Genomic DNA, 27,736 nt, shown 5'->3' with positions numbered 1-27,736 from the left:
CTGTCACCAGTGTTATTAAAAAAAAGGTCAAATACACAGTTTTCAAGAGTCAGTAAACATCGCACACCGCAAGTATTCAGTGTAAAAAAAAAAGAAAAACAAGACAGACGGACAAAAGCACGCGTCACCATTTCGTTTGATAAGTTTCATATGTTTAAATTACACGTATCATACACAGAAGCCTGTTGTTGAACCAGGAGGCCAGAGGCTCAGAAGCACACCATCGTCTTCCATGCAGACACGGGGACAAGAGACGACGGGCTGAGTGCATAGAAATCTGGGAGCGGCAAACCTCAGAGCCCACCAGGCGGCTGCCCGCCTGCCCCCCAGGGCCCCCACTCCAGGGGCACCCCCACTCCAGTGGGAAGTGGGGCTTGGTTCAGTCTGCAGAATCCAATGGATCATTAGGAGGGGGAGGGGGCGGCGCGTATCTCAGCCTGTAAGTGCCTAAAACGGGAGAGAGAATGGCTAAGTGACCGAGCTCAGCATCGCACCCCAAAAACCACTCTTGCACAGCAAGTGGCCCGCTCCATGACCCTCGACATGCCCTGAGCCACCCTAGCCTGCACCTCAGCACCCCTGGAGCCACCAAATTCGGCCTTGTCTGTGGTGATACCAAGTGCTGACTCCTGACAGAGACTCCCTTCCCTCTGGGGCAGAATGAGGAAGGCCAAAGGCGAGTCAGGCCAGTGGGGAGTGGACGCTAGACTGGGGTCCTGAGTGTCCAAGTGTACTGCTGGCCCCACTGGGCAGACCACACCAGTACCCTAACTCCACCCGCATCAAACAGTGTGACCACTTGCTGGGAAGGGCGGGACAGTATGGGGGTGTCGCTGGAGGCCAGCTGGTTGGTGATGCATAGATAGATGGGGCCACCTGTGGAAACCCTATGTGGTGGATGACTTGATCACGTCCTAGTGTTTTTGGACCCAAAAATTTTGCTCCTGCCACCAAACAGGATGGCAGCTTTATCACGAAGGTGCCACGAGCAAGAACCCGGCCTCTGTGCCTCGCAGATCCCACTATGGTCCCTGGAAAGTGCCTTCAGCTGACTGACCCTTATCGGACACTGTCCCCTCCAAATATCCCCATGTCCAGGGTTTACACTAGCTCTGGATGTGCGTATCTTGCCATCTGTCACCGAGAACAAAACACATGCAGGTGGACACACAGCGGGGACCCCTCTGTGGATGGCGCCCGGCCACTGAGGGGAGCCCCTGAGGCAGCAGGCGGCGGCTCAGAAGCACGTCCTCGGGGTGCCGTCGGGGTTACCTTGCTGCGCGGCCTCGGCTGCCGGCTGCTTGCAGTCGTGCGCATAGTGGCCACTCCCGCCGCAGCTGTAGCAGGACACGCTGCCACTCTTCTTGGGCCCTGAGCCGTTGGTGCTGGCCACTACGCTGGGGGCCGGGTACACCGGGTAGAAGCGCCCGAAGCCCGCCACCTGCTGCATGCCATAGCTGGCTTGGCTCCCCAGGACTGGGTCATGCATCAGTCCGTTTGCATATGGTGTCTGAGGCAGAAAGAAAGGGAGTTGGTTCCCGTTGCTCTGGTGGGCCTGGTTGAGGTAGCTGCCGTTGCAAATGGACGGCAGGGTGAAGAAGGACGGGAGACGGTAGAGCGGGCCTGGCACCGGGCCGGGGTAGTAGTAGCTGCTCAGCTGGACGCCCGCACTGGCCCCGCAGCCACACCTCCGCCCACAGGAGCCGCACGGCCCGGCACCCAGCGGCTGGGGTGCTAGCACCGTCCCTGTGGCCGCGTGGCCTGCGGCGCTGATGTACGAGGTGCTGTCACTCTGTGCCGTGCTGTGTGTCAGGGCCGGGCTGGGACTGGGTGCCGGCCCAGGCGTGTGGGTGGGCACGGCGGGGGGCACATTGGCCTGGACCTGGCCGAGGCCCGCGCTGGCCGGTGGGGCACTCTGGGTGCCAGGGCCCTGGGCAGGCAGCGCGCTGGCGGCAAGGGGCGAGCCGGGCACGGGGAAGGATGCTGGTGGTTGTGCAGCAGCGAGGCCTGCCGCGGGAAGGACCACCTTCACGCTGGCCGCTGGGGGGACCGTCCCTGCGCTGCCCTCGGCGGGAGGCACCAGTGGGTTGAGTCCTACCACTTGGGATGCAGGCTTAGTTCCGGGCTCCGTGGAGGAGCCAGGTGAGCCCGGGAAAGTACCTGGGCTGTGGACGGGGATGAAGGCGGTGCTGGGTGACCCCACGGGGGGCTGCAGCGTGCTCCCCGCGCTGCCCTCCGATGGCCCCTGTGGGGATGGCAGCTTCAGTCTCTGGATGGTGAGGTGCAGGGCAGGGGCACCGCCGTGAGGGAGGAAGGCCGATGGGATGGGCAGGGGCGTGGCCAGCAGCTCCAGGTGCTTCTCAGAGTCACCAGGGGCAGCAGAGGGCCCCAGAAGCCCCACAGGAGTGGCGCTGGCTGACTCCCGCACTGCAGAGATGGCCACGGGGCTGGGGAGCAGCACCCCGATGGCTTTTCCGTCCACAGACTTGGGCGGGGGCACCACCACCTCAGGCTTTGGGGCACCATTGTGCACGACACAGTGTAGCGTTGGCATGAAGGAGAGATGCTGATACTTGGGTGAACTCAGGGCATCTTCCAGGAGGCCGCTGTCCTCAGTTCCCAGAGAAGCCATCTGAACGGGCGGCTTGACAGAACTGTAACCAGGAAACCGGACTGTGGGTGGATTCCCGGAGTCCTCAGAGTTGCTGTCTGTATCTGGGTGGACAAATGGGAACAGAGATCAACTCAAGGCTAAGTCCCACCTTCCTTTCTCGAATCAAAGTGCAAGTTCATTGATGAACTCTGGGGTCTGGAATTGGTGTGCTCCCAGCAGATTCCCTGATGGCCCAACTGCGTCTTTTAATCTTTGGCTTTCAATGGCTCATGAGCATATCCATGCAGCAATTCAGTGGGAAGATGAACAATTCTCAACACAAGAGACTGGAGACTTCATGGAACACAGTACACAACACAGAGGTTCACCCAGTCCCATCGTCACCCAGGGGTTCACCCAGTCCCATCATAACCCAGAGGTGCATATTTCAGCTTTTTCACTTTAATCAACTAGAGACAATACACTTGTTTTATATACCAAAAGCCCAAGTTCTTTATATTTGTCTCATATAATAAGTTAAAAGGCTCGACCAAGACTGTCCTTTAACCTAAATATCTAGAGGAAGGGGACAGAAAAGAGACCAAGTCCAAAAGGGGAAAGAAAAGGGCAAATCAGCATGACATCAGAAACCAAGCGAGCTAGGACACAAGGCCAAAGCCAACATGTGCTCTCAGCCACCGTACCTGGCACCTGATTAGCATCTGGTTCCTGCTACATCACTTTTACGTGGGTGACTTCATCCCAGACTTCCGCTGGGCCTCCTGACGTTAGAATTACCAAGAGGGGGAAAAATCCAACTGTGTGAAGCCCACAAACCCGGGACTGTGCTGATATGCAGAGAACACTCGAATAACGCAGTGTCCCGTTTTCAACATTTCTGCTCATCCATGTCGAGTGACTGTAGTATGTATTTTAAGAGGTTTATACTTATCGGGGTAATAACTGATTCTGTTCTGCTTAAGATGCTCAGTTTTCTAGCAGGACGATACAAAAGACAAATCAGATCCATCTAGGAGAAAGGCTGAACAAAATCTACTCACAGCTAACGTTATTCTTTCAATTATTTTTATTTTACACTAAAGATTACTGTGGTGCAAGAGAAGAGTGTTGAACATACCATGGACTTCCAAAAACACAAATAGGTCTGTCATGGAGAGGGTGAAACCTAGTTTCTCCTCGAAGGCTAGGATTTTGAAGCTCCATCTCACATACTTTGGGCACGTGGCCAGGAGAGACCAGTCCTTGGAGAAGGACATCATGCTCAGAAGGGTGGAGGGACAGCGCAGGAAAGGAAGACCTTGGGTGAGATGGAGTGATACAGTGACTGGGACAATGGGGGTTGGTGTGTTGGAGTTAGTGAGACTGGCTCAGGACAGGGAAGGGTTCAGAGTTGTAGTATATAGGTCGTTATGAGTTGCAGGCAATTTGACGGCACATAAAAACAAAAAAAGATTACTGAGTAAATGGTTCTAGGATAAGCATCTAGTCAGAATACTTCTTGCTAGACTCAAGAAACACACACCCAAAGTGAAATCATTTAGCTAAAGCCTTACACATCACATCACATCACATCACATCACATCACATCACATCACATCACATCACATCACCATTATGCTTGTGCAGGGTCAAAGACTAATATTTAGTACAAAAGAGGCTGTAATACTTTTCAGATGGCAATTAAACTCCTATATGAAATGTTGTTCTGTACAGTCAAGTGAGAACCGACTCCTAACTGAGCCTGGCTTTGCTCCCACTCAGAGCTGAACCTTCAGGGACTGGCCAGCCTTCTCCTGGGGGGTCGCTGCTGGATTTAAACCACAGGCCCTAGGTTAGCAGCACACCTCGCGACCACTAAGCCACCAAGCACTCCCGGACATGAGCTAGACTTTCTATAAAGCTTGTTAAAAATCACAGAGAATCTTGATTTTAAACGGCATCAAGTGGGTTTCTGAACATTTTTTTAAGATTCAATTAATTAGGGATAGATGTCATCTCTTTTGCAGCAGCTTTGGAAAGCACAGAACCTCAAACAGGCAGCAACGAAACTCACCTGTGATCAGTCAAATAGCACCCGCAGGGCCCCTGGCCCCTCAGAGCAGCTTTCCAGGACTCACTATTCTGAAAGTGGTCAGTGCCCTCGGCAGGTGTCCGGTCACTCTCACTGCCACTGAGTCAGGATCTACACACAGCTGACCTGCCGCGCCACCACCCTCCGCCCCTGGGCTTCCAAGGCCGTAAATCCCATGAGAGGAGCTAGCTCATCTTTCTCCCCAAGCGACACTGGTGGCTTTGATCCACCAGAGGCCTGGCCTATGGATTAGCAATGCAAAGCCCTACAGATCACACCAGAGCTCCGTAAATGAGCCTTTCACTTAGGAATGGCAGAGCCATTCTAGAAAGGGACAAAGTCCATGACAGAGGTCCACTAACTGATGACACTCTTGTATTACAAGAGAAAAGGTGCTGCAGCATCCCCTGAGCACGCCACAACACTCAAATGACGCTGAGGCTACCCGCCTTGTTGGCCACAGGGCTACCAACCTGGTCACCCACAGATAGCCCACCAACAGCACTCCAATGACACCAAGGCTGCCTCCCTTGTTGGCTGTGGGGCTACCGACCCGCTCACCCACAGGTCAGCACTCCACAGCCCTCTGATGACACTGATGGGGTTACTGCTACCCGCTCACCCACCGGTCAGCAGATCACAGCCCTCCAATAACGCTGACACCACCTGTCCTGTCAGCTGTGGGGCTACTGACCCGCTCACCCACAGGTCAGCACACCACAGCCCTCCAATGATGCCGAGTCCACCTCCCTTGTCGGCCGTGGGACTACTGACCCGCTCACCCACAGGTCTGTGAAACGGATACGCTCACAGCTGGTCTCTCCCTGGTGGGCAAGGCACGGGAGGCACTCATTTAGCCTCCACAACCGTCCTGAGAGCAGTGTGTTCATTTTTCTCTCTCAGGAGGGAACTTCAGGTCAGAAACAAGAGGAGAACTGGTGATAGTCATCACACGCTACAGTGTTTTGGGATGAGCACAAAATAACTACAAAGCAGATGACCTGTAATTATATGTGATTAGAGCAACAATGTTGCCACAGTGTTACAGACAGAACCTATGACGGGAAGAGCTCAGACTGCACCTGGAGAAACTACGCTCTCCTGACGTGCTCAGGACTAGAACATGGTGACCAGGACACGCTCTGCCCCGTCCAGCTAGGTGCACCTCATGCCCAGGCGTCACTGCCATCAGCAATCACTCCATTCTCACTCAATACTAGATGGAGGAGAGGGGACCCCACCCAGCCCCTGCCCTTAATACTCTCTCCCACAGAAGCAGTAAGAACACTGGGGGGAAAGTCAAAATCTATTTTTGTCAGAGAACTGGGTATTTTTTTTTTTCCTCAATAAATATTTCTTTTTCAAAGACCAGCAGTTGATAGAAGTTTGGTTGGCCACAATACCAACACTGTATTCTTCTTCTATCTATGGAAGACTCAGTGAGTCATATAGGGATGATTTTTTAAAAAATCTAACTTTTAAGTTAGATGACCTTTTGTGAAAACAATTCAGGTGACCAAGCACTGTCAGCTTCAGGCACTGAAGGTCGCCAACTTTCTGAAAACGGAAGGCAACATTTGACTTCTGAATGTGAACCAAGTCCAATAACGGAATCGCATGCAGTCCAGCCTGAATATTCAGGTTTTTGGTTTTTAACTATTTTTATAATCTTATTTTTGAAATGTAACTCATTGTTACCTAACCATTTATCTGTTCTCTGTTCAGCATATTTTAATTTCTTTCTTGGTAACTCTTTCTGATCAGGGGAATCACAGGTAGCAAGGCACCTTCTTAGACCTAGGGTTTGGAAGTGATTATGTGAAAGAAATTCTTTCTTTGTGGTTGGGGGAACCCATTCATCAATATCCGCCTCGATGCACTCAGCATTAGGATAGGGGCTGACAACCACTGATTGTGTAATCCCAAATAAAATAGGACTTTTGGATCTTCTGGGGCCTTCTGGGGTCGTTTGCTGTATATCAATTGTAGAGAAAACCCTTGTATTTTTATAGTTAGCATTATGATCTGAATTAAAAACGGGTAATTTTTCGAAAGCACTTTTTATCCCATGAATTCTTGTTTCGTGGAATCTTGCAACTGGGGTTGATTGTGAATATGGAACAAAATCTAGGCTATCTTCAAAATCACATTCTGAATCTGACTGAAAAGGAGGTGGTGAAGAGCTTGTTCTTGGAAACACAGAGGCGGATACATTTTGCATAGTTAATCTCTGTAAAGATTGCCTTGAGTTTTGAGAAAGGGATCTCAGTGAAAAATCAGATTCTGCATGATGACTTTCTCCCAAAGTCTTTTCCCACTGTGAAATATCCTGCGAGTTTTTAGTATTTTCTGCTGCAATGTCCATTTCTTTAGTACTAACATCAAAGAGTTCAGCTGAAGCATTATAACTACGTTCATCACCAGAATGGATCTGTGTTACATTTTTATTGGTAGCCCCATAAGACATTTCTTTCAATATACTTATACTTGCATTAATTGTACTTTTATTTGGACTATTACAACAAGGTTCTGAAGGATATGTAAGTTGTCTGCAAATTTTAAAACTGTCATCTTGGTTCTCTGGCCACCTATAGTAAAGTTTCTTTTCCAAGTTGCAAAGAAAAGAAACATTACACTTTTTAGAACTTGAAGATGTCAATTTTTCACTCATTTTAAAAAGCATTTTTTTTCATTAGTACATTTGACAATCAGAAAAGAATATTTACTTTCTGAAGTACTGAGCTGGGGTGATATTTTGGTCCTATGTGGTTGGATTCTGGCTGTCACGGCTTCAAAATATTTGGGAGATGAATATACAGTGGGTACAGAATCATTTGGAAGAACATGATTAGAAACATCTCTTCCATTAGGACTTACAGAGACAGTCTCTGTTATCTGGCTGTGACTCTTGGAGAACATGATTTGGGTTTGCATCACACTTCGTAAGGGTGTTTTTCTCAAAGTTTGCTTTGCCTGTTGGTTGTGATGGTCTTAAAGCTATAGGTGCTGCATATAGGGTTCTAGTAGTTCTCTGTGGAGTGACAGAAATCTTGCTGCCATCTTCATGTAATTTGTCAATGTCAATGTCTAGAGAACACTTCCTACTCTTGGCATCTGTGTGGGTTACAGCAACCTCACTTTTGACAACTGCCAGAATCTTGTTCAAGCTTTCGGAGAATGGCAGATCATCCCAGATCTCAGGGTCACAATCCTGGGACTCATCAGCCGTTTCTTTAAGCTTGAGTGACGAAGGTGAACGAAGTGCAGCTTTCTCTTGGAGAACAGGGGTATCTGCATCAGGATGCTGACAAAATATTAGCTCAGGTTGGGAATACTTATTTTTAATTTTCACTGCACTGTGGAAGGACTCAGTATTGCTTGGCTCAAGAGACTCTTGCACTCTCAGAGACAATAAATTAGGGCCAGTAACTCCAATGTCACGATTATTGCTGCAAACCACACTCACTTGATTAAACTGTAAGCCAAGTTCTTCACCCAACTTTTCTGCTTTACTCTTTTTATCCATATATGAAACAAGGCTCCATGAATGCTGAAAGGGATCATGGTAGCTGTTGGAACCAGGGGCCTCTGCAAAGGAGATACACTTTCGGTTTTGGTGAAGATTAACTGAGGTTGAAAAACCATTAACATCTGTTAGCTGCGAATCAATGGAAATGAGTTCAAGTGATGGCTCCCAGTATCTTGAAAATTTATCTTTGTCAGAGGGCTCCAAAAAACAAGAACTGCTGTCAGAATCAGATATGCTGCTGATAGCACTATCTGAGTGACTTAAAGCAAGTACATAGCTACTTGCCTGGGAGTCAAGGTGAAGTTTCCTTAAGTTGAAGGCTGCAGAAACTGATGGAAGAAGTCAATAACGGTGAAACCTGCAACACTTGGGTCTGGCAAAAGAATCTGGGAAGCTACCAGTGCTTTAACTTCTCTCTTGCAGTCATGGAAGTGCTGTAAGAAATTGTTGCAATCTGAGCCTTGGTTTTCAAAATTCGTCACTCCAAAAATAAAGCTTTGTCCAACAAAGCACGTTTCAACTGCTTTAGTTAATAGGTTCTTAGCTGTATCACTGTCCAGTGTTTCAGGAATTTCATCAGAATTTTCAATGTACCTGTGCAAAGCAGTGGCAGTAAGACCAAAAAATGTATCTAAACAGCTTCCAAAGACAGTAATGCTAAACAATTTACTTGACTCTGCAACTTTTAAGGGAAGTTTATATCTGTAACTGACATTTTCAGCTTCTCCACTAGAGCCATATTTTGGACAGTTAGACCTGGGGACCAAAGAACCTGCCCGGACACATCACAGCAGGAACTGGACACTCGCAGATGCTCTTCAATTGAATCTCCCAGAACTGGGTATTAACTAAAAGCACACAAGTCAAAAGTTAGTCAGAACAGCAAGTCCCATGACATTTTAATTTGCCCTAATCACATTCTCCTTAATCCAACTCAAAGTTAGTTTGGGATGAAATAGTCCTTTGGGGTTTTGAATAAAGAAGAAAGTGTAAGACAGACAGAAATCAAACTTCAAAAGGGTGATACCAACTCCTACCTTGTCAGCAAGCACATTAAATGTAAATGGTTAACACAGTCACATCAACCAAAGACCCGAGAATGGCAAAATGAATGAATCGTAATTTAAAAAAAAAATCCAACCTTATGCCGTTTACGAGAAGCACATTTTAGATTCAAAGTAAGAAGGCCCAAGACACTCTGCTAGTGACAGGGCGGATGAGGATAATATTGAACAGAACTGTCAACCCATCGGGTACAAACACAACATATGCACCCAGCAATGGACCCATTTCAGTCTTTCCATACTAACTCTGGATTTTGTTATGACAATTTAATTTCATGTGCAGTTAAGTTCAACATTGCTAAGAAACTGGATGTAAGAGAACTTTTGTACTGATTAGCCGTAAAGTTAGTGACGACATAAACTGCCTGTGAGAGTGTGCTTTCTCCCCATCCTGCTCCAGCTCCCGGTGCCCCACGAACCTCTGTCTTTCTCTTCTTCACTCTCGAAGCTTTCTCTCTCATCGTGGCGGGGGCTGGACGGAGAGCTGTAACTCTCGGAAGACGTTTCTCCACATGTATCATGTCCAGATCCGATGTCCAAGTTCACATCTGAAAATAACAACTCAAGTTTAAAAAAAAAAAAAGAAGAAGAAGAAATCAGGCCAAGTAGTTAAGTTACCTTTGGAACCAAATCATCAGAGATGAGCTGTAGCTCTCAGGTGTGCATGTGTATATATGCATGTGTGTGTGTCTATGTGCAGACGTGTGTGCATGTGTGTACTGCCTGTGTTGTTATTCGGTTGCTGTGTACTGTCCGGTAGGACTGGATCCACAGTTGACCCTGCAGGACGTTTCTGAGGCATGAATTCCACGAGCGGTCACAGTTCATCTTTCTTCCACGGATTCAAAGCATGTGCCTTTGGGCTGGCAGTGCAGCTCTTTACCACCAGGCCACCAGAGCTCCGTGTATGTGTGTAATTTGTGTTATTATGTGTGTAGTGTGTTACGTGGCTACGTGGGGTGTTGGTGCTGAATGCTGTCGAGTTAGAACTGACCACAGTAAATTGCAGTTACCTCTATGGAGCTGCTGGTGGATTCGAACCACGTGCCTTGGAGACTGCAGCGCAGCTTCTAACCACTAGACTACATCGGCTCCCTGTATATCTGTGTCGTGTGTGTTGTTATGTGTGTTACGAGTGTAGTGTGTATGTGTGTGTTCTTTTTCGACAGCCATCTAAAAAGCCTGTCCCTGTCCTAGGGGAAAATTCACTATGAAAACAGTGGGTAGACACATTCTTAAATGGTGGCGATGACCCAGTTAGCCTGACTGGCCTTAGGACCACGCTGGACATGGTGGACCACGTCCTCCACAAGGTCCCCTGTGGACACATGGAAAGACTTGTGCCCAGAGTCTCCGCTGGAGCAGAAAGGGGTTTGAGCAGGGGCCGGGCACCAGCAGAGGGGAAAGGGGGCAGAGATGGAACTGCGCCCAAGGGTCCGCCTCGTGGCTGCAGTATACTGTCCCTCCGAACTCCGTTCCAGTGTAAAAACAGCTCTGTCAGCGCAGTGGCGAGCCTGCTCTCCGGAGTGGCCCTCGGCACCAGGTTGTGAGGTGACGGATGCTGAGGGACAACCCCCCGCTTTACCTCTCCCAGCGCCGTCCAGAGCTCGCAGGGGGGCGGAGAGCCGGAGTCCATTCATCCCACTTGTCAGTCTGTTGTCAGCTTTCGGAATCTTCTCCCTAAACCAAACATACACGGGTCACTGACACTTTCCATGGTGACCTGAATGACTGACACAAAGTACAGTGTAGGCAAAATCCCCTCAAAATTCTCGCAAGTTTTTTAGTACGATATAACTTAAGTGTAAAAGATTCACCCTTTTTAAGAGACAGTTCTGAGAGCTGTGTCCCTCCTAACAGAAATTTCTATCTGGTAATACCTTTCTGACCTGTGTACATTAATCAACATTTTGAATTAAGTAAGTAAAAGTCAAAATAAAAGGAATTGTGCAACAATGATTTTTTTTAACGAGAAAAGCAAACTGGGGCGGGGGGGAGTAGGAACAAAAATGTGCAACAGGGAATGAATAGAAAGTCAAGTTTTCTGTAAACTTTGGTTAAAATCACAACAACAACAAAAATTTTAAAAAAGGAAAAAACCTACTGGGAAGATACTATTTATACACAAAGCAAGCATCCTGACTTTAGGAAACGTGAGTCCCCCCTTTCCCTTGCGTTACCCCTGAGCTTGTTAAACTGAGCCTACTCCTGACACGAGTCCAGGACGAAGGCTGCACAGTGGCGTGTACTGAGGAGGGGGGGGACTGTATACCAATGAAGGAATTTTTCTTTTACTTTTCAAAGAGAAGAGCAAACTTGGGGGGGGGGGGGGAAGGGGTGCGCAGGGAGAAAAATGCAACAATGAATAAATGGAAATCCAAAGTCTCTATAAACTTTCATTAAAATTAATAAAGGGGAAAAAAGTCAACTGTACCAGGATTTAAAAAAAAAAAAAATTGAACCTACTTTTCTCCTGGTGGGTTTCCTTTCTTCTTATTTTCTGAAGAAAGTTTCCACTTGTCGGGTGAATGCTGGCACGGAAAATCAAAAAGGAAGCAAACAAAGTTAACACCATTAGGAAGGCACTGCCTATTCCGATAATAAACATTGAAACACACATTCCAAATTGCCTATCAGAATACATTTTTATTTTTAACTTATGTTGAAGCCATCCACATAAAAAAAAAAATGAAATTTTGCATTTTAAGTGACAAATAGTTCTTAGTTATGAGAGAAATATCTGTTTCTAAGATGCTTCTACAATGGACTCTTATGCTTTCTTCTGATCACAAAACAAGAAAGCGAGTGGCAGTAACTTCAGGTCTACCAGTATTCTCTAAAAGCACAGGTTGGTAGAAATGTCAACACAGATGCTTTTTTTTGCTAACAGGCCTTCAAGTCAGTATGACTGAGGCAATTCACAATGCTTTAAAATGTGCTTTAAAGCTTTAGTTCCTAGAGACACAGGCCAGGATGGGTTAACATTTGGATTTCAGTGCTGGTCGGGACAAAATTAGGTTAACGGATTCATTCTATAGAGAAAGGTTCTCTTTACTCTAGCTATGGTATCATTTCCCTCCCCACATCTGTACTTCCCAGTTGTAATGACTTGAGAACATTCTATTCTCTACCCCCAGGTCCTGAGAAAGCAAGTACTTGATTCCAGAGAGCCAGGAACCCAAGTCTGACTTGCAATTCATGTCACCAGAAGCAAGACAGTGATAGAGACACAAACAATTACCCCAACAGGAAGGCTGGTGGATCAGCAACTCGGTCTGGTTAAAACAGGTGGCTGTGCACCGTCGAGTCGGAACCAGCCCAGAGCTGACCCTCCAGCGGGTTTGCAGAGGCAGTTAATCACATGGGAGAAGACTGCCCCTCCTTCTCCCGCAGAGCAGCTGGTGGCCTCAAACCACAAGCCTTCAGGATTGCAGAGCAGCTTCTTGCCACTAGGCCAACAGAGCTCCGCAAATAAGCAGGTTAGGCGTCCTATTAAAGTACACTAAATTTACATGAACAACAATAAAAATAAACTTGTTTTATTCTCTCCCTAGTTTTGAGCTCAGAGGCGCTTAGACCATAGAGAGCAGTGTACAATTTAATATTTCCACATTCCTTCATTGCTTTCTGCCAGAAAGCCCACAGAACTGGCTTTTCTTCCAAGTGCTAATACCGCAGTAACCAGTCAACGACAGCCCCGAGCCCCTGTACCTGGTCGGCTAAGGCGGCACAGCGCTCCAGGTGCTGGACGGCTGGCGGGCTCGGCTTCCTCCAGTCCACAAGCCCGTTCTGCTCAGAATGCTGTGTGGCCAGCTCGTCCAATGGAGAGCAGCTCGTCCCAACCGTGCTAGCGAAGGAAACGTCCACATGGCATCAAAGGGGGACAACCTGTCCTCAGGGGGCTGCCACCCCCCCCCCAGTTCTGTACAGAATGGAGTGGCAGCACTAATGCTAATTAATTACATAAAACATAATGCATATACATGTACAAAATTACATATGTAAACTATATCCAAACCAATAAAAAATATTAAAGAAATAACATTTTTAGGGAGAAAAATGGTTAACACTTATTTCACAGTTAGCCCTTGTCTCTAGAGATAAGTAGTAAACCCTCTCTATAAAACCGCTTATGTGTCTCAGCAGTGTGTTCTCTCTTCAAAACCAGGATGTGAAGGGACAGGACAATGTGACTGAAGACAAAGCAGAGACCTGGTCAGACCCATATGGGGAGCTCAGGGACACGGGCGTTGGAGTGACCGCGCTTAACCAGCTCAAACAGTGAGAGAAGCTTCACCCTTCGGGAAGAATGGAAAATGCCACAAAGAACAGTAAAAAGAAAACACACGAGCAACTCAATGGATGGAAATAGAGAAAATACGGTGAGAAGAAAACAGGTGACTGAAGGATTGAGAGGTGGAGAAAAAAGGGGGAGGGAAGAGTTTAAAAGTTATGAGGGGCCTGGTGACAAGTCCAACATCCAAGGGCTGGGAGTCTCAGGAGGGAGGGAGAGAAATGACTTGACATTAGCTAGAACTTTCCTCAGGTCAAAGACAAGAAGCTACAGATTTTAGCTTAAGAGGCAGAACTAATGCCAAGAAAATGACAAAGCAGATGACATAAAAATCAATTTTTAAAGCCTTAAGAGCAATCAAAGGTGGCAGGGAAAGATCATAGCACCCCCAGAGAACACAACACGGACAGTGACAGGGTCAGTGCCTGCTGGGCATCGGGAGTCCAAGTGCCGTCCTAAAACCGAGGAAAGGCATGATTCACAAGAGAGGGAATCCCAGGAGTGGAGAGTACGAATGGAAAGTGGGCACAAAACTGCTGGATCCCCTGAGCAGGAAGGTGACCCTGGTGGATAGAAGCCTTTCACTTCTGGGCAGTGCCTGTTTGAAGGCCACACAGAAGCAGAGGTCTGGGGGCATGTGCAGTAAGGCAGGCCTGCCGGGGGTTTGCGTGAGCTGACGCAGCCATCCACTGCCTCCACAGCCAAGCTCTGGGCCGAGAGGCCAGCAAGCCAGTTTCAAGGCATTAACAGAGAGCAGCTGCCCACCTGGAACCCTAGAACCAACAAAAATGTCTGTAACAAAGCAAAGCAAAGCAAACCCTTTTCACAGATTGAAAAAACAAAAACCCAGATGAATTTATCACAACAAATCAACAAGAAGGAGAATAATCAAAGATGAATGCTCACAAATGTCATTTCGGAAGGAATGAAAAACATGGGATGGGCACAGCCCAAGAGACTCCTGGGAAAAAGCTTCAAATGGACACAGAATCACATGACAGGTGTCATTTATTAGCTGGGAGAGGAATGACGTTACTGTGATCTAAGGCCCTCAGATTGTTTGAAAAATAATCAACGTCCAAATTAATATGAGACTTTACTCAATCAAAAATGCTAAGAGGATGTCTCAGACACTGGCAACCACTGTAGGAGGAGGAAATCTGTGTAGAAAAGTCAAGCCTGATAGTAGAGAAAACAGAATCAAAGGGGATCGGGAACCTGAGGAAGGTCGGAAAAATCAAAACCAAGCAGCAACAAATATCAGTAATTAAAATGGGGTACTGATTTTAAAATGTATCCATGTGAGGTTGAGGAATTCGATACCTACTTCCCGGTGGGGCTCTTCCCGGCATGCTTCTTGTGGACTATGGTGTGCTGTATCGTATCTACAGGAGGAAAGCAGTTCACGTATGAGACAGAGTCTTCCAGCAAAAACCCAACAGGATGTTGCTACCAACTCATGTGGCTCTGAGAACTCGGTGGTAATCGCTGCACTGAGGGCTTTTACCATTTTCTCAACAGAGACGATTTCTAAAACAAGCCATTTGCCAAAGACAAAACGAGCGGCTGACTTCCCTTAACAGCCTCTCCAACGTGTCACTGGAGAGGAAACAGATCTCTCTACCACCACTCACCATTTGAGCCAAGGCCACCCCTGCAACACCACAACTAAGAATTTTAGCTAGAACTTTATTTCACACAATTAAAAAGGTCAAGTGTTTAAAACAGTGAGAACACATACATATTTAGTAATACAACAGGTAAACAACGAGACCACTCCCAGATTTCACTATTCATGTTTTCCTTATAAAAGAAACAAACACATCACAGAAACATCAAGGCCTTCCTCCACTGCACTCACCCCTTCTACAGAAGTTAGCCATCAACTCTTCCCTGGGACATTAAGCAACACAGTGCAGGCTGGTATCTCTGTTAGCCACATGCATGTTCTTATAACTAAGTACAGAGTTCATAAATACTTAATGTTTGGATATCATATATATGCAAGCAACATACATTGTGCGTTTTAGCCAATTGTGGTTAACAATTTGCTATCTGTGGGCATGTTATTTAAGCATTTGTGATGAGAGAGAAAAAATAGTTTATGTCTAAATACCCTTTAATGTAATGGTCACTGACCATTTAATGATCATATAGTTTACTTCTAGTTTTACCAATATTTAAAACACATATGCTATCATGATCATAGAACTGACTTATAATTTTACTAGCATTTAAAGCACTTAGGTCGGTTCTAAGTTTTTACTGTCTAGCATCCCTCTGTACACACTCACGGCAGTTTTTAAAGCAGGACTAATGGACAGCAGCATCGGATATCTCCAACTTTACTACACAGAGCCAAAATTCTCTCCAAAAATAGTTGTAACAATTTATCCTCCCATCAGCAGAGGAGGAGAGTTCCGTTACTCAGCATGCCTGAGAATGCAAGACTTAGAATTTTTTCCCCCTAATCTACTGAGTGTGAAATGATCACTCAATCGTAAAAAGCTGTGCTACCAAGCCAAAGACAGGAAGATCGACTCCTCTATCTGCTCTGACAGAGAAACACAGGCAATCTCCTCCTGATTTACAGCCTCTGAAAACCCTCTGAAGGCTCAGCTCTGAGTTGGTTCTGACAGGACAGCAATGAGTACTAGTCAAGCTGAATACCATTTACCGCCCATTCAAACTGTCTTCTTACATGAATCGTCAATGTCTCTAAAATCCACAATCCTATGGGGTTGATTTTCTCACTGATTAACAGGAAGCGCTTTCTGTAGTTACAAAGCAGTTTTTCCATTTACTTGTAAACATGCAGCAAATAGATTTCATTCTATGACTTGACTTCTATCATTTCTTCCGTCATGTGTAAGCTCTAATTTAAATTAGTAAATAATATAATCATGTTCTGCCTTGCTTAAGACATAATCCTCTCCTAAATCTCTTTTCAAGGTTTAAGTTTTATATTTCCTACATAAGTTGTTACCCATTTACAATGTATGCAAACAGTGAGTAGAGATCAAATATACAAGCATTTCTTTTCCATGTGGGAAAAGCCAGTTGTGCCAACACCACTCACTGACGGTTCCCTTCTCTCTCCACTTATTTATAATGCTCCCTCTGCCCTACTCCAAGCTCTCCTATGTCTGTCGGCTCCTCAATCTCCCGACGGTCTACCCACCCAGCCCTGACCCAGCACCTTCCAATGAGTCAGCATTTACCTTCCTCCTGACTGGAAGCTCCTGAGCTGTCTTCTTTTAAGTGTTCTAGTATCTTCGAAGTCTTCAGAGAGGACTGCAAGTTATCTGCAAGAAATAGTCAATACTGCTAACTTCTTAAGAAAAGGACAGTAGATTTACATAATAATTTCCCCTCCTAGAAGACAAAAGTAGAGGCCAGTAGTAGAGAGAAGATTTCTACTTGTCAGACCCTTTAGGAAAGCAGGACGGCAGAGCATGATGCTGACGAGTGGAGCCCGCGTGCCCCACTCATCCCACCACAGCCGCCAGCCTGGGTGCCCACAGGAGAAACAAGGACAGTGGGCTGGACGGTGCTCTGTCAGTCTATGGTGGGCAGAGCTGTTGTTTTGGTTTTTAATCTCCAATTTGTTGTGGGCTTCTGTTACTTCTGCAAAATATATAACAATCATGCCGCAGTGAGTCCATCGAGGGAACTGTCAGACCTGAGGGTGCTCTTAGAAAGTCTTACACTTGCAGTTGATGAGAAACTGGCAAACTTTATTATAAAGGAAGGCTGAGAAAGACATGCATAATGATAAACATAAGACGAACCAGACCGGGCCTTCTGCTGTAACACGAAGGCAAAAGTGAACTTGGGAAATGTAAAGAACACTGGACTCTCACATGTTACAGAGAGTTCACCTGAGGGTGCAGAGGAACAAAGACCCTGGGCAGAGAAGGGCAGGGGCACCGAGCAAGGACAGCATCCTCGAGCGGCCAGAGCACAGGGGGTCAGGGAGGAAGTTCACAGCATGGCTGGGATTTCAGATCAAGGGAGCAAATGAGGACTAACCATCAAATTGAATTCTGAGCTAATCCTGGGACAGGGTCACATGGGGAGAGTGGAGTCTGAGAGAAGGGCTAGGCTCTGGAGAGAACTAGCTTATGCACCAAAGTAAGGTCTCATCTACAACAACAGGAAAAAATAGTAAGATACACTCTGTGTAGCCAGCTTGGCCTTTAAATCTCAGATGGATTAGAAGAGGAAAAGGCAGCTAAGGTTTCAGCCGGACGCGGTGGGAGGACGGGAAGGTCCTTTAACGGGGACAGGGATCGCAGGAGGAAAGGTGGATGACAGAGTACACATCATAATCTATAGTATGTACGTATATCACATACATATATACATCACAGTATCTCTCCAATCAGTAAAACTGCTCGCTCTGAGAACAACTCCAGGATCAAGCAAGCCCAAAAGCTCACACTTAGTTAAAACTTGTCTTAAGCTGGTCAGTTTTGTTACATTAGTGTTCCTTCATTATTTTATAAACAACTGCAGCACCAAAGCCATTAAAAACAACACAGATCTCAAAATTATATGCCACTGGTCCTTGGCTTTAATGGAAAGGGCAACCAGGCAAAGCCAAAGCCAGGGGCAAAAGCTGGATTTACAGAGAGGCACCGAGGATGCTTACTGAGGCTGTGCAAAGACTCCGAGGAGATGGACTGGAAAAAGCTGTGGACCTTCTGACTCTGAAGAAAAGCTTGTGAGGAAGTTGAAAATAGCTGCCTGTGGGGAGAGAAAAAGAACATTTGTTAATTTCACGGACCAGAAACACACTGGGCGCCCAGTGCAGAGTAAAAGGCAAAACCAGACAGAGGCTTAATGCAGGTTATTAGAAGTCTGTTTCCACACCCCTGAAGAAAAGAATATTACTTTTTAAGGTATTTCCTTTAGGAGAAACTATGTTTGCAAGAAAATATTATTCACGTGTTTTGGTTTCTTAAAATTATCTACTCTAATGATAAGTTTCAATTTTGGCAAAAATGTCTTGTTGTGGCTGCCTGTCTGCTCAGAACACAGCACAGTTTCTTCCCCCTTCTCCACAGGTGCGTCCTTCTGTCACCTGGCGGCCCTCTGCAGGAACCCTCCCAGGCTGAACCTAAGAGGCTGGACGTTTGAGTACTAAGAGTCTTGGAAAACATGGAACCCAGTGGTCAAAGCACATCTTTGATTTGTATTATCCAGCATTACTACACCCTAAGGGGGGGGGGGACTAACTTGTTAATTCTCCTTCAGTGTCTATTATAACATCATTCCAAGTTCTATTATTGTTGAAAACCAACTTTTCTCCTATTTTATAAATGCACTGAAAGGATTCCAACTGGAAGCCTTCATTCCAGTGGTGCCCAAAAGAGTCTTAGGCACAGTTACTGACGGGCCTAACTAAAACTTGACTCATGGATTTGAATATCAACCAGTTCAACAACTTATGAGCTGACGCGCCCTAAGTAAGTGTCCTTAACCTTTCAGACACAATTTCCTTGTAGGGGACACGACCAATTCTTTAAGTCTCAAATAGAATATACTGGCATCCCGCATAAGATCTGAATATTCAAAATATAAATTAATCTCTTCCATTACTGTGAAATCCTTTTTATTTAAATGTTCAAGTCAAATTTTAATTAATTTTTCCACTTCTCCCCAAGGTTTTAGATTCAGATTAATGGTAAAGTTTCTTGTACATGAGGTGAAATGATTTACTGGCGGCAAACACAGAGGTAAACATTTAAGGGGGAAGCTTGCAGGAGGAGAGAAGTGGTGGGTGCAGTGGGGCTCCAGTTCTGACTCCAAGTGACGGGGCAGAAGTAAACGCATGCCTTCAGCTCACGCCTGCGTGCAAGGACTGTCCACACCTTTGGCTCACACCTGACTTCCAGCATCTGTCCACACCTTTGGCCCACACCTGAGTGCCAGCATCCGTCCAGACACCACCTCTGATTCCAAAAGCCAAATCCACACACCCCAGGTCACTTCTGGCTCCGGGCAACCCTCCACCTGGTGTCCAAGACTGGCAATCCTAGTGGGAAGAGCTTGTCCATCTTGCTCCCACAGAGTGGCTGGTGGGTTTGAGCTGCTAACCCTACCGTCTGCAGCCTGAAACTTAAACCTACATAACATCACCACAATCATTCAAATCGACAACTGGTATTCATGATACTTAATGCGTAACTTCAAGACAGTAACTATCCCGACAGAAACAAGAGTGGCTCAGAGCACTTATCAAAAGAATAAAAACAGGGTTACATTCTTATAGGACAGAAAAGCACCCAGCCTTCAGATGCGTATTTCATTTTCATCTTCCTAACTTCAGCACTTCTGGGACTGAATGCATTGTGCCCGATGCCAAGTTACGGCCAGCCCACTTAGAAACAAATTTGCTCCTTCTCACTTTCACTGTCTCCCCCCTTTCATTAGAATAGTTGCATTTTCTTAAGCAGCACTTGTCACGATGAAGAGGAGGAGGATGATGATGATGACACTGAACTGTAAACCAAACCACGGCTGTCACCTCAACTGTGACTTCCAGCCACCCTACAGGACAGAGCAGACTGTCCTGGAAGGCTCCCAAGGCTGTCATGGAAGCTGACTGCCACATTGCTCTTCCTTGGAGCAACTGGTGGGTTCAAACCATCAACCTTTTGGCTAATAACTGGGGGCTTAACCACTATGCCATGAGGGCAGCTCGGATGATGCTATTATCTAAAATTCAGAAACTGAACTTTTAAGAATCCTGATCTTGGTAACACTGTTAGAACCAAAGGCCAATCATCTGCTACCATCTTCTCCATACCAAAATTAAATGTAAAGAAAGATTTCAAGAGAAAAAGGAAACACCAGAAGAAAACATTTAAAAAAAACACCAACCCTAAAAAAACAAACAAACAAACAAAAAAACCACCAACTCTGAGGAGGTGGTTCTAAACTGGCACAAACCTGAGAGAAAAGCACACAAACCAACTGTGTGTTACCTACCCCTTTGGGTGGATGGTGTTACTGCTCCTGATAATTTTTAATTAAACTCGGTTTTGTAAGAAAGAAACTAATTTTAGTATCTGTGGAGAATCTGAGCTTTATCTCCCCTTGATCAACAGTGCACTTATCTTTAATCATCTAGATTTCAGTTCTGCTTTAATGGTTTCCAAGAGTCAAGAAAGCAAAAGATATGCTTGATTGGGCAAAACAGCTGTCAAAGACCTCTTTAAAGTGCTAAAGAGCAAGGATGTTAAAGACTAAGGTGTGCCGGACCCAAACCATGAGGTTTTCAGTTGCTTTGTATGCATCTGAGAGTTGGACAATGAGTAAGGAAGATCAAAGGATTACTGTTGCCTTTGAATTGTGTTGTTGGCCATGGAGACTGGACATACCATGGACTGCCCAACAGCGAGATCTGTCTTGGAGGGAACACAGCCCCGGTGCTTCTTCAGAAACAAGCTCGGTGAGACGACTCTGGGCATGTTATCAAGAGGGGTCAGTTCTTGGAAAAGAACATCATGTGAGGACAAGCAGAGGGGGAGCAAATGGGAGGCTGGCTCTCCTCAAAGCTGACACAGTCACTGCACCAAATGCTTGAGCGCAGCAGACTGTGAACACGGGGTGGGAGGCGGCAAGGTTCCCATCCACCATACGGAGGGGGGCTGGGAGTCCAGGGTCAACGCGAAAGCACCTAACAGAGAGAGTGTGTGACACTTTAAAAGTCTTCCATACTCACACCAGAAATGCCATCTTTTCTGCATAGGTTTTCAATCTTTATGGATTTTGAATTTGACACAGGGCTCCAGTTACTTTTTTGCTCCACAAGGGCTACTGAGAAGTAGCTGACATTTCATGGTCTGGGGATGAGTGTACCTTGAACAAAGACTGACAGACCTAATACAGGACCTGAAAATCAAAATCCACTTAAAAAATCTAATACAAAAGATAATGAGTTAATATTAATCTCACTGTAATTCAGGGAAAAATGCTGAGATACAAAAAAGATGAACTGGCAAAGAAGAGACTCTCTCACAAACTCACAAATGCCTAACCTTGGAGAAAGATGTAGATATCACTAATAATGGAAATCAAGCCACTGAGATAATCATCCTGCTAAGTTAACAGTATCTTTACAGTGATACTCAAAGCCAGCCAGCTGGTGGTGAGCTGGCCACTGCCCCTGGCAGTGTCTGCCACTCTCCTAACCTCATTCAGGGCCACTGAGTCACATCCTCCCATACAGACTATAAACAGCAGGAGAAGAACACTCATCTTTCTCCCTTTAAGACTCTGGTAGATTCAAACCATCAGACACACAGCACACAGCATCCTAAGAACTGCTGTCAGACATCATCCAGTTGACTATGAATCACAGCGACCCCATGAACAGCAGCTCTGAACCTTGCCCTTGACAATGACTCACCCTTGCCCTTGACTGTGGCTCACAGTGACCCTAAGAACATCAGCTCTGAACCTTGTCCTCTCCTGCACACTCTCACAATCTCTGATAGGCTCAAACTTGCCCTCATGATGGGCTTGAGTCACCACATCAACCCAGCTTACTGAGGGTCTTCCTCTTGCCCCGACTCCTCCGCCTTTCCAAGCATGATGGCCTTTTCCAAGGGCTGGCCCCTCTCAGCAACATCCCAGCGTATGTGAGATGAAGTTTCGCCATCTGGGCCTGTAAGGAGCACCCTGGCTGCACTTTACCCAAGCCAGATTGGTTTGTTCTTTATGGACTAGGCCTTAGGAAAATCCTCACACATATCAAGGATCCACACTGTGGATGTCATTTGCTATCATATGATTTGCTTCATATCTGAATTAGTAAATAAATTTCAGAAATCTCTCCTTAGCAGCTAATCATGCACCAAGAGTATTTTAGGTATGAAAATAGCCAAAGCTTTATTTTTAAGAAAAACAAACTAAAAATTACCTCTTTGTATAACAATAGAGAAACATTTGAATGATTATAATAGCACCAGATGGGATGTATTTTGCTCATTCTAAACATTTCCGAGGAATTCAACAAACACTTTAAATCTGAGAGAACAACTATGAGACAAAAAGCATCCTCCATGCATCACAGACAAAATAAAAAAACTAAAAGGAAAACCAAAATGTCAATTATAGCTACCCTGGTAATTGCAGTCTTAACTATCCTGTATTTCTAGCATGTTCTATATTGAGCACGTGTTCAATCATGAAGCTCTCAAATTATCCAAAATAAATGAGATAATGATTCCCTCTATATCAAGTACTTTGTTCAAAAACACTCCTGTCTTTGTTAAGTTTTATCACTATGTGGTAGCAGTGTAATGGCAACTTTGTGTCCATGGCTGGCCAGCTGTGTTTCCTGACAGATGAAGGACCTCATGTGAATCTGAGGCCTCCTTATCAATGTCATGGTTGGGGTCAAGGTGCACATGGCACCAGCCTGCACAGCAGACCACATACACCACCACAACTGTCCAGAAGACCTGTGTTCTGTTGCTCAGCACACTCCACAGGTTTCTCCCGGGTTCCTCACTGTCTCTCTTGAGGGGACTGCCAGGCCTCCCAGGACCTGCCCACCACTCACTGTCACTTCACTATTGCAGCATCACTTCCTAAGCCACATGCAGATATCTGGGGGTTCACGACTTCCAAGGAAAGTATCTCTCTGGACACCAGCATGCAGCATTTGAAAAACCGGTCCCTGGGAGCCAAGCCCAGGATTCAAGAAAGATCTGCACTCACAACAACCTACCATACGGAACTGTGTGTCCTTTAATGGTAAGGGGTGCAGGGGACGCAAGAATTCACTCAACTGTTCCCCACCACCCTCTCATCTCCTCTCACCCGTGATGCCTTTAGCTACGGCTTCCCACCCAGTCCCTCTCTCATTGCCCTGACCTGCCCTCCAACCCCTCTGAGACCGGACAACACTCAGTCTCCCTCCTTGCTCTGAATAAATCGGAAGGCCACATGAGATTTGCATTGTCAACACAAAGGTACACAGCTTGAATCCACTAGCTGCTCCAAGGGAAAAAGATCAGCAAACTGCTCCCCTGTGATTTACGGCCTCTGAAAACTTACTGGAGGGTCAGCTATGGGTCGGTTCACACTCAACAGTGCACACCAACAATAATAGTGGAAGGCAGTCATCCCAGTATGGCTCCAAGGGTGCACCGCATAAAGCTGCCATCTGGATACCCGGCTTCACCTCATCTTCGCTGTCCTGCACCAAGCTTCAGGTCACTCGTCCACCGTCTTCTCAATGCCCACCCTGCCCTGCTGTCTTCCATCTTGCTGGTCACAGTGGCGTCCACCTGGTGACCCGTCTGGCTTCCAGGTTCTTGGCTAGCCTGCCTTTGTCCAGGGGCGCGTGCCACTCACACATGGATCTTGTCGAGCAATGACAATACCCTTCCCCCTCGATTTCTGCCTCCCTCTTTGGGGAGCAAACCTTCTTCCCTCTTCCCATGCCTCAGCCCTGGCTCATCCTGACTCTACTCGCTGGGCCTGGTTTAGCACTGCAAGGGGCTGCCAGGCATGAAAAGGAGTGGCCATCTCTTCCTCGGCCACGGGCAGTCTGCTTCCCAAGGAGGCCACCTTGAGTTCAGAGGACAGAGAATGACAGTCTCCCACCAGCCTTGACCCTAAGCTGTGGTCTCCAAACCTGTTTTTATAAACGGCACTGCTTGTTACCAACAACTATAAGTTTTCAGTAAAATACATTTGTTTCTCCTTGGTCAGTATTCTTTACTTAACCTCTTCCTTAAAAGGAAGGCACAGGTGGCACAGTGGTTAAGTGTTGGGCCACTAATCTTCAGGTCAGCAGTTCAAATACAACGGCTGCTCCATGGGACAAAAGATGAGACGGTCAACTTGTGTAAAGATCACAGCCCTGTTAATTCTAGGGGGCTGTCCTGCCAGGTCCTATGGGGGCACGATGAGTCAGAACCCACTGGACAGCAGTAGGCTGAAGCTGTAAAGGAGGAGCCGAAAGGACAGGGTGCTAGTGGCCGAAACCACTTTCTCCTCCCTGGAACTGTTTCCCCTGGAAAGCCGCTGACTCAGACATTCTGCTCTCGAAGCCCCGCTGGATTCTTCGATGACTTCCACAACACCTGCCCTCTGACCTCTGTTCCTCCCACCCGAGCTGATCTTCCTGTTTCTTCTCCACCCAGTCCATCTCTACAAACTCGACAGCCTCCCTAAACGGTCTTGTTTCCCTTTGCCCTATTCCTGCAAGAAAGCCCCAATCCAGGACAGACCCAACCACCCGCTTGCCTAACACTGGGGCTTGAACGGCTGGAAAGAACGCTTTGTGAAATCTTTCTAAAACGCCACAGGGCAAGCGGATACCACCATACTCCAAACCTTGTCTGGTTTGTACCTAGGTGTGTACACACACACACACACAGTTCTCTGGAGAGGCCAGCACGAGGGCATCACCCTGCTCAAAGTGCCGCTGGACCCCATACAGGGTGACAACTTAACAGACTGAACCCCAACACATCCAAGGGTTCCTGGCCAGGATCTCGTCCACCAAGTATTTCAGGGAAATTTGCCTATGATGTCAGAGAGCCAATGAGCACAATGATGAATTCATTTGAGGTCTTTCTCTGTGACAATGGACATAAACAGCACAAGAGGAAAAGCCCATTTCCAGAACACTCCAAGGGAATCTGTGACCTGCTGGAACCTCATGGAGCCCCTGCAGGCGGCCGCCGCCCAGCCCGTCCACCTGTCTACCCATAACAGCTGTCACCACACCGGGACATCGCTACCTTAGGAGGGCCTCGAGCTCAGGAGGCCGCCTCTCTTCCCTCTTCAAGGATCCCTGGTTCAGCGCTCTCAGGATGGTCTTGTCAAATGTCTCTGATGACAGTTCCTTTGGAAGCTAGAAAAGACGAAGGAAGAAAGCAATCAAGTAAAGCCAGTGGCATCCACTGCCGCGTTTCTCACTCCCTGCTCCACAGCAGACGAGGACAGGGTATCACGGCCCCTGCCCCACACGCCGCCAGAGTGGCCCCTGACCCATCTCCCAGAGGCAGAGACATGCTGGCAACCCGAGGGCCAGTCTGTGCAAGGCCTCCCGCACGGAGCCTTCCTGCATGCACATGTGCACACCTCAGCGATGGACTTCGGTGAGGCCTGAGCGCTGAGCCAGGGTAAACATTTGCAATTTATTTTCAAGTGTTACTTCAACTTTCATTTCAGTCCTAAGGAGGGCACAGGTCTGTGAAGAGTGCAGCTGTAAGGTCTGGTGTCTAGCTCCTGGCCACTTGCGTTGAGTTTCCTTGCTCCTTAGAGCATGTCTCCAGCACCCCTAGCCTCCCCCCTCCCCCCGCCCGGGCCAGGACCTTGGCCTTCGCTCAGGCCAGAGCACTCGGTACTGAATGAGAGGAATGAGGCCTCGTGGAGGATGACCATGGAACGCAAGATAAAGCAGCAGTATTTCTCGTTCCAACCTCACGCTCTTCCAGGCGCTAAGAGACAGGGGTGCGAGGAAGGTTTATGGCCCCCACTTGGGGAGCTTGTAGGACACAAGCAGCTGACAAGACCTTAACAGGCCGGGGAGAGGGCAGCAGGTACAGTGCAGGCTGCAGTTCAAATGGGCGGAAACATGGCAAGTCTGATGGCAAACTGGAGCTATCTCCACATTATCTCCCACGACAAGCACAGCCCAAGAGTACCCACAAGCGCTCAAGGTGCTCATCTGCACACGCTGCCCAAAGGGCTGTTTCTGCCCTGGGCAGATGATGTGAAGAAGAGTTAACAGTAAGCCTGAAAGGCTATTATACGATCAGCGCCCAATGTTGGAGACGTTCCTTATCTGCAAAGTCATTTACCTTATTTAGAAAATACTCAGATTCATCTCTCAGCTTCACAAGCAGACCATTAATGATCATCTCTTTCTTCAGCAGTCAACTACTTTTCTGAAGCTTCATGTTTTTAAAGCATGTAAGGGAAGAGCTCTGGGGACTCAGTGGTAAGGAACTGTGTGGCCAACCCAAAGCATGCGCTGCTTTACGGGAGAAGGATGGACAATCTCCCTCCTCCAGTGAGATTTACTGCCTCTGAGAACCCGCTGAGGGGCCAGCTACGGGTCAGTTCCGACTCGACAGCACACAACAACAAGCTTTCAGAAAGATGATGCGACTGAAAAAACAACAGTCAAGACACAGAAGGGGCGGGGCTTAGGAAGCCCAGGGGAAGGGAGAAGAACGCTGTGGAGTGTCTTACCCCGCACATCAGCCTCAGTCTCCATCATGTTCAAGTTCACTGTTCTTGTCACTGTGTCGAATAAGCAGGAGGGATCATGTACGTGTGCACAGGCTGGAGCTCCGGTCTATTTTAGTTTCCTAAATGCTGAGAGCACTGGCCCGAGTCCTTCTCCCTGTCACTAACAAACACTCCTCCCTGACACATGTTAGGCCCTTTCCCTGCAGTGTGGGGCAGAGTTCGCTTCCTAAATTGAAAGAAGCCACAGGAAAGGGGACTATTCAAGCCTGGCCTGGGTGGGACCTCACAGGCTGAGGCTTTTCGAGGGATGCAGGACAAGCCCAACAGAAAGGACACCGTGACTGCGCATCTAACCACACGTGCTGCTCAGGGCTGTGCACGCTGAAGGAAACACGAGAGATGTGACAGGAATACACCAACAGGGACGAGTCGATGACTTAAAAACCAGGACCATCCTGAGCAATTCAGAGGGGGCAGGCCCAAATGCGTCACTTCCTTGCCCAATCAAGACTGACTAGGAATGGCTTCCTGTTTCTGTTTTATATTCCTCATAACAAGAATTCAAAAACACTTGCTTATTGAGAGTACACGACACCCCTACCCATGTGCTTTTCAAGGAAATGAAATCAGATTAAAGAAGCAGGTTCCACTTTGAACCAAATGTCCCCAGGTGTCAGTGGCCTCTGCAAGCCTGGGCATCGCTGTGCTGTCTTGTGCTCAGTGGCTGGAGATTCTATCCTAGAGGGGAAGTGGAACTGCGACTCAGACGGAAGGATGGAGACAGGGTTAAGGAAACCCTCAGAGGGGCCTCGGCCCAGTGAGAACGGGCCTCATCTCAAGTCACAGGGAGGCCTTTAGAAAAACATCTCTTGAAAATAGCCACCAACAACTCCATCTCAGCAAGAACTGGAAACCAGAACAATATGGCATCTTG

The 27,736-nt window shown here is 47.1% G+C and overlaps 1 protein-coding gene and 1 pseudogene across 1 annotated transcript in view; both read right to left on the bottom strand.

The window, feature by feature from the left end:
• Nucleotides 1–379: 379 nt before the first annotated feature.
• Nucleotides 380–27,736, bottom strand: part of ZCCHC2 (zinc finger, CCHC domain containing 2) — a 52,271-nt gene continuing 24,914 nt past the window's right edge. The window contains exons 7-16 of the mRNA XM_006892757.1: nucleotides 25,344–25,456; nucleotides 18,227–18,321; nucleotides 16,794–16,877; nucleotides 14,900–14,957; nucleotides 12,990–13,125; nucleotides 11,745–11,809; nucleotides 10,864–10,958; nucleotides 9,698–9,826; nucleotides 1,273–2,715; nucleotides 380–447 (exon numbers count right to left, since the gene is read on the bottom strand). Coding sequence (XP_006892819.1) covers nucleotides 380–447; nucleotides 1,273–2,715; nucleotides 9,698–9,826; nucleotides 10,864–10,958; nucleotides 11,745–11,809; nucleotides 12,990–13,125; nucleotides 14,900–14,957; nucleotides 16,794–16,877; nucleotides 18,227–18,321; nucleotides 25,344–25,456 — 2,286 coding nt within the window. The remainder of the gene's footprint in view (nucleotides 448–1,272; nucleotides 2,716–9,697; nucleotides 9,827–10,863; nucleotides 10,959–11,744; nucleotides 11,810–12,989; nucleotides 13,126–14,899; nucleotides 14,958–16,793; nucleotides 16,878–18,226; nucleotides 18,322–25,343; nucleotides 25,457–27,736) is intronic.
• LOC102850195 lies at nucleotides 6,169–9,380 on the bottom strand (annotated as a pseudogene).

Source organism: Elephantulus edwardii, unplaced genomic scaffold, assembly GCF_000299155.1.
Source record: "Elephantulus edwardii isolate Elephantulus edwardi_28Jun2011 unplaced genomic scaffold, EleEdw1.0 scaffold00118, whole genome shotgun sequence".
NCBI classification, from domain to species: Eukaryota; Metazoa; Chordata; class Mammalia; order Macroscelidea; family Macroscelididae; genus Elephantulus; species Elephantulus edwardii.
Note: the sequence above shows the minus strand (reverse complement) of the source record. Positions and strands in the feature narration are given on the sequence as shown.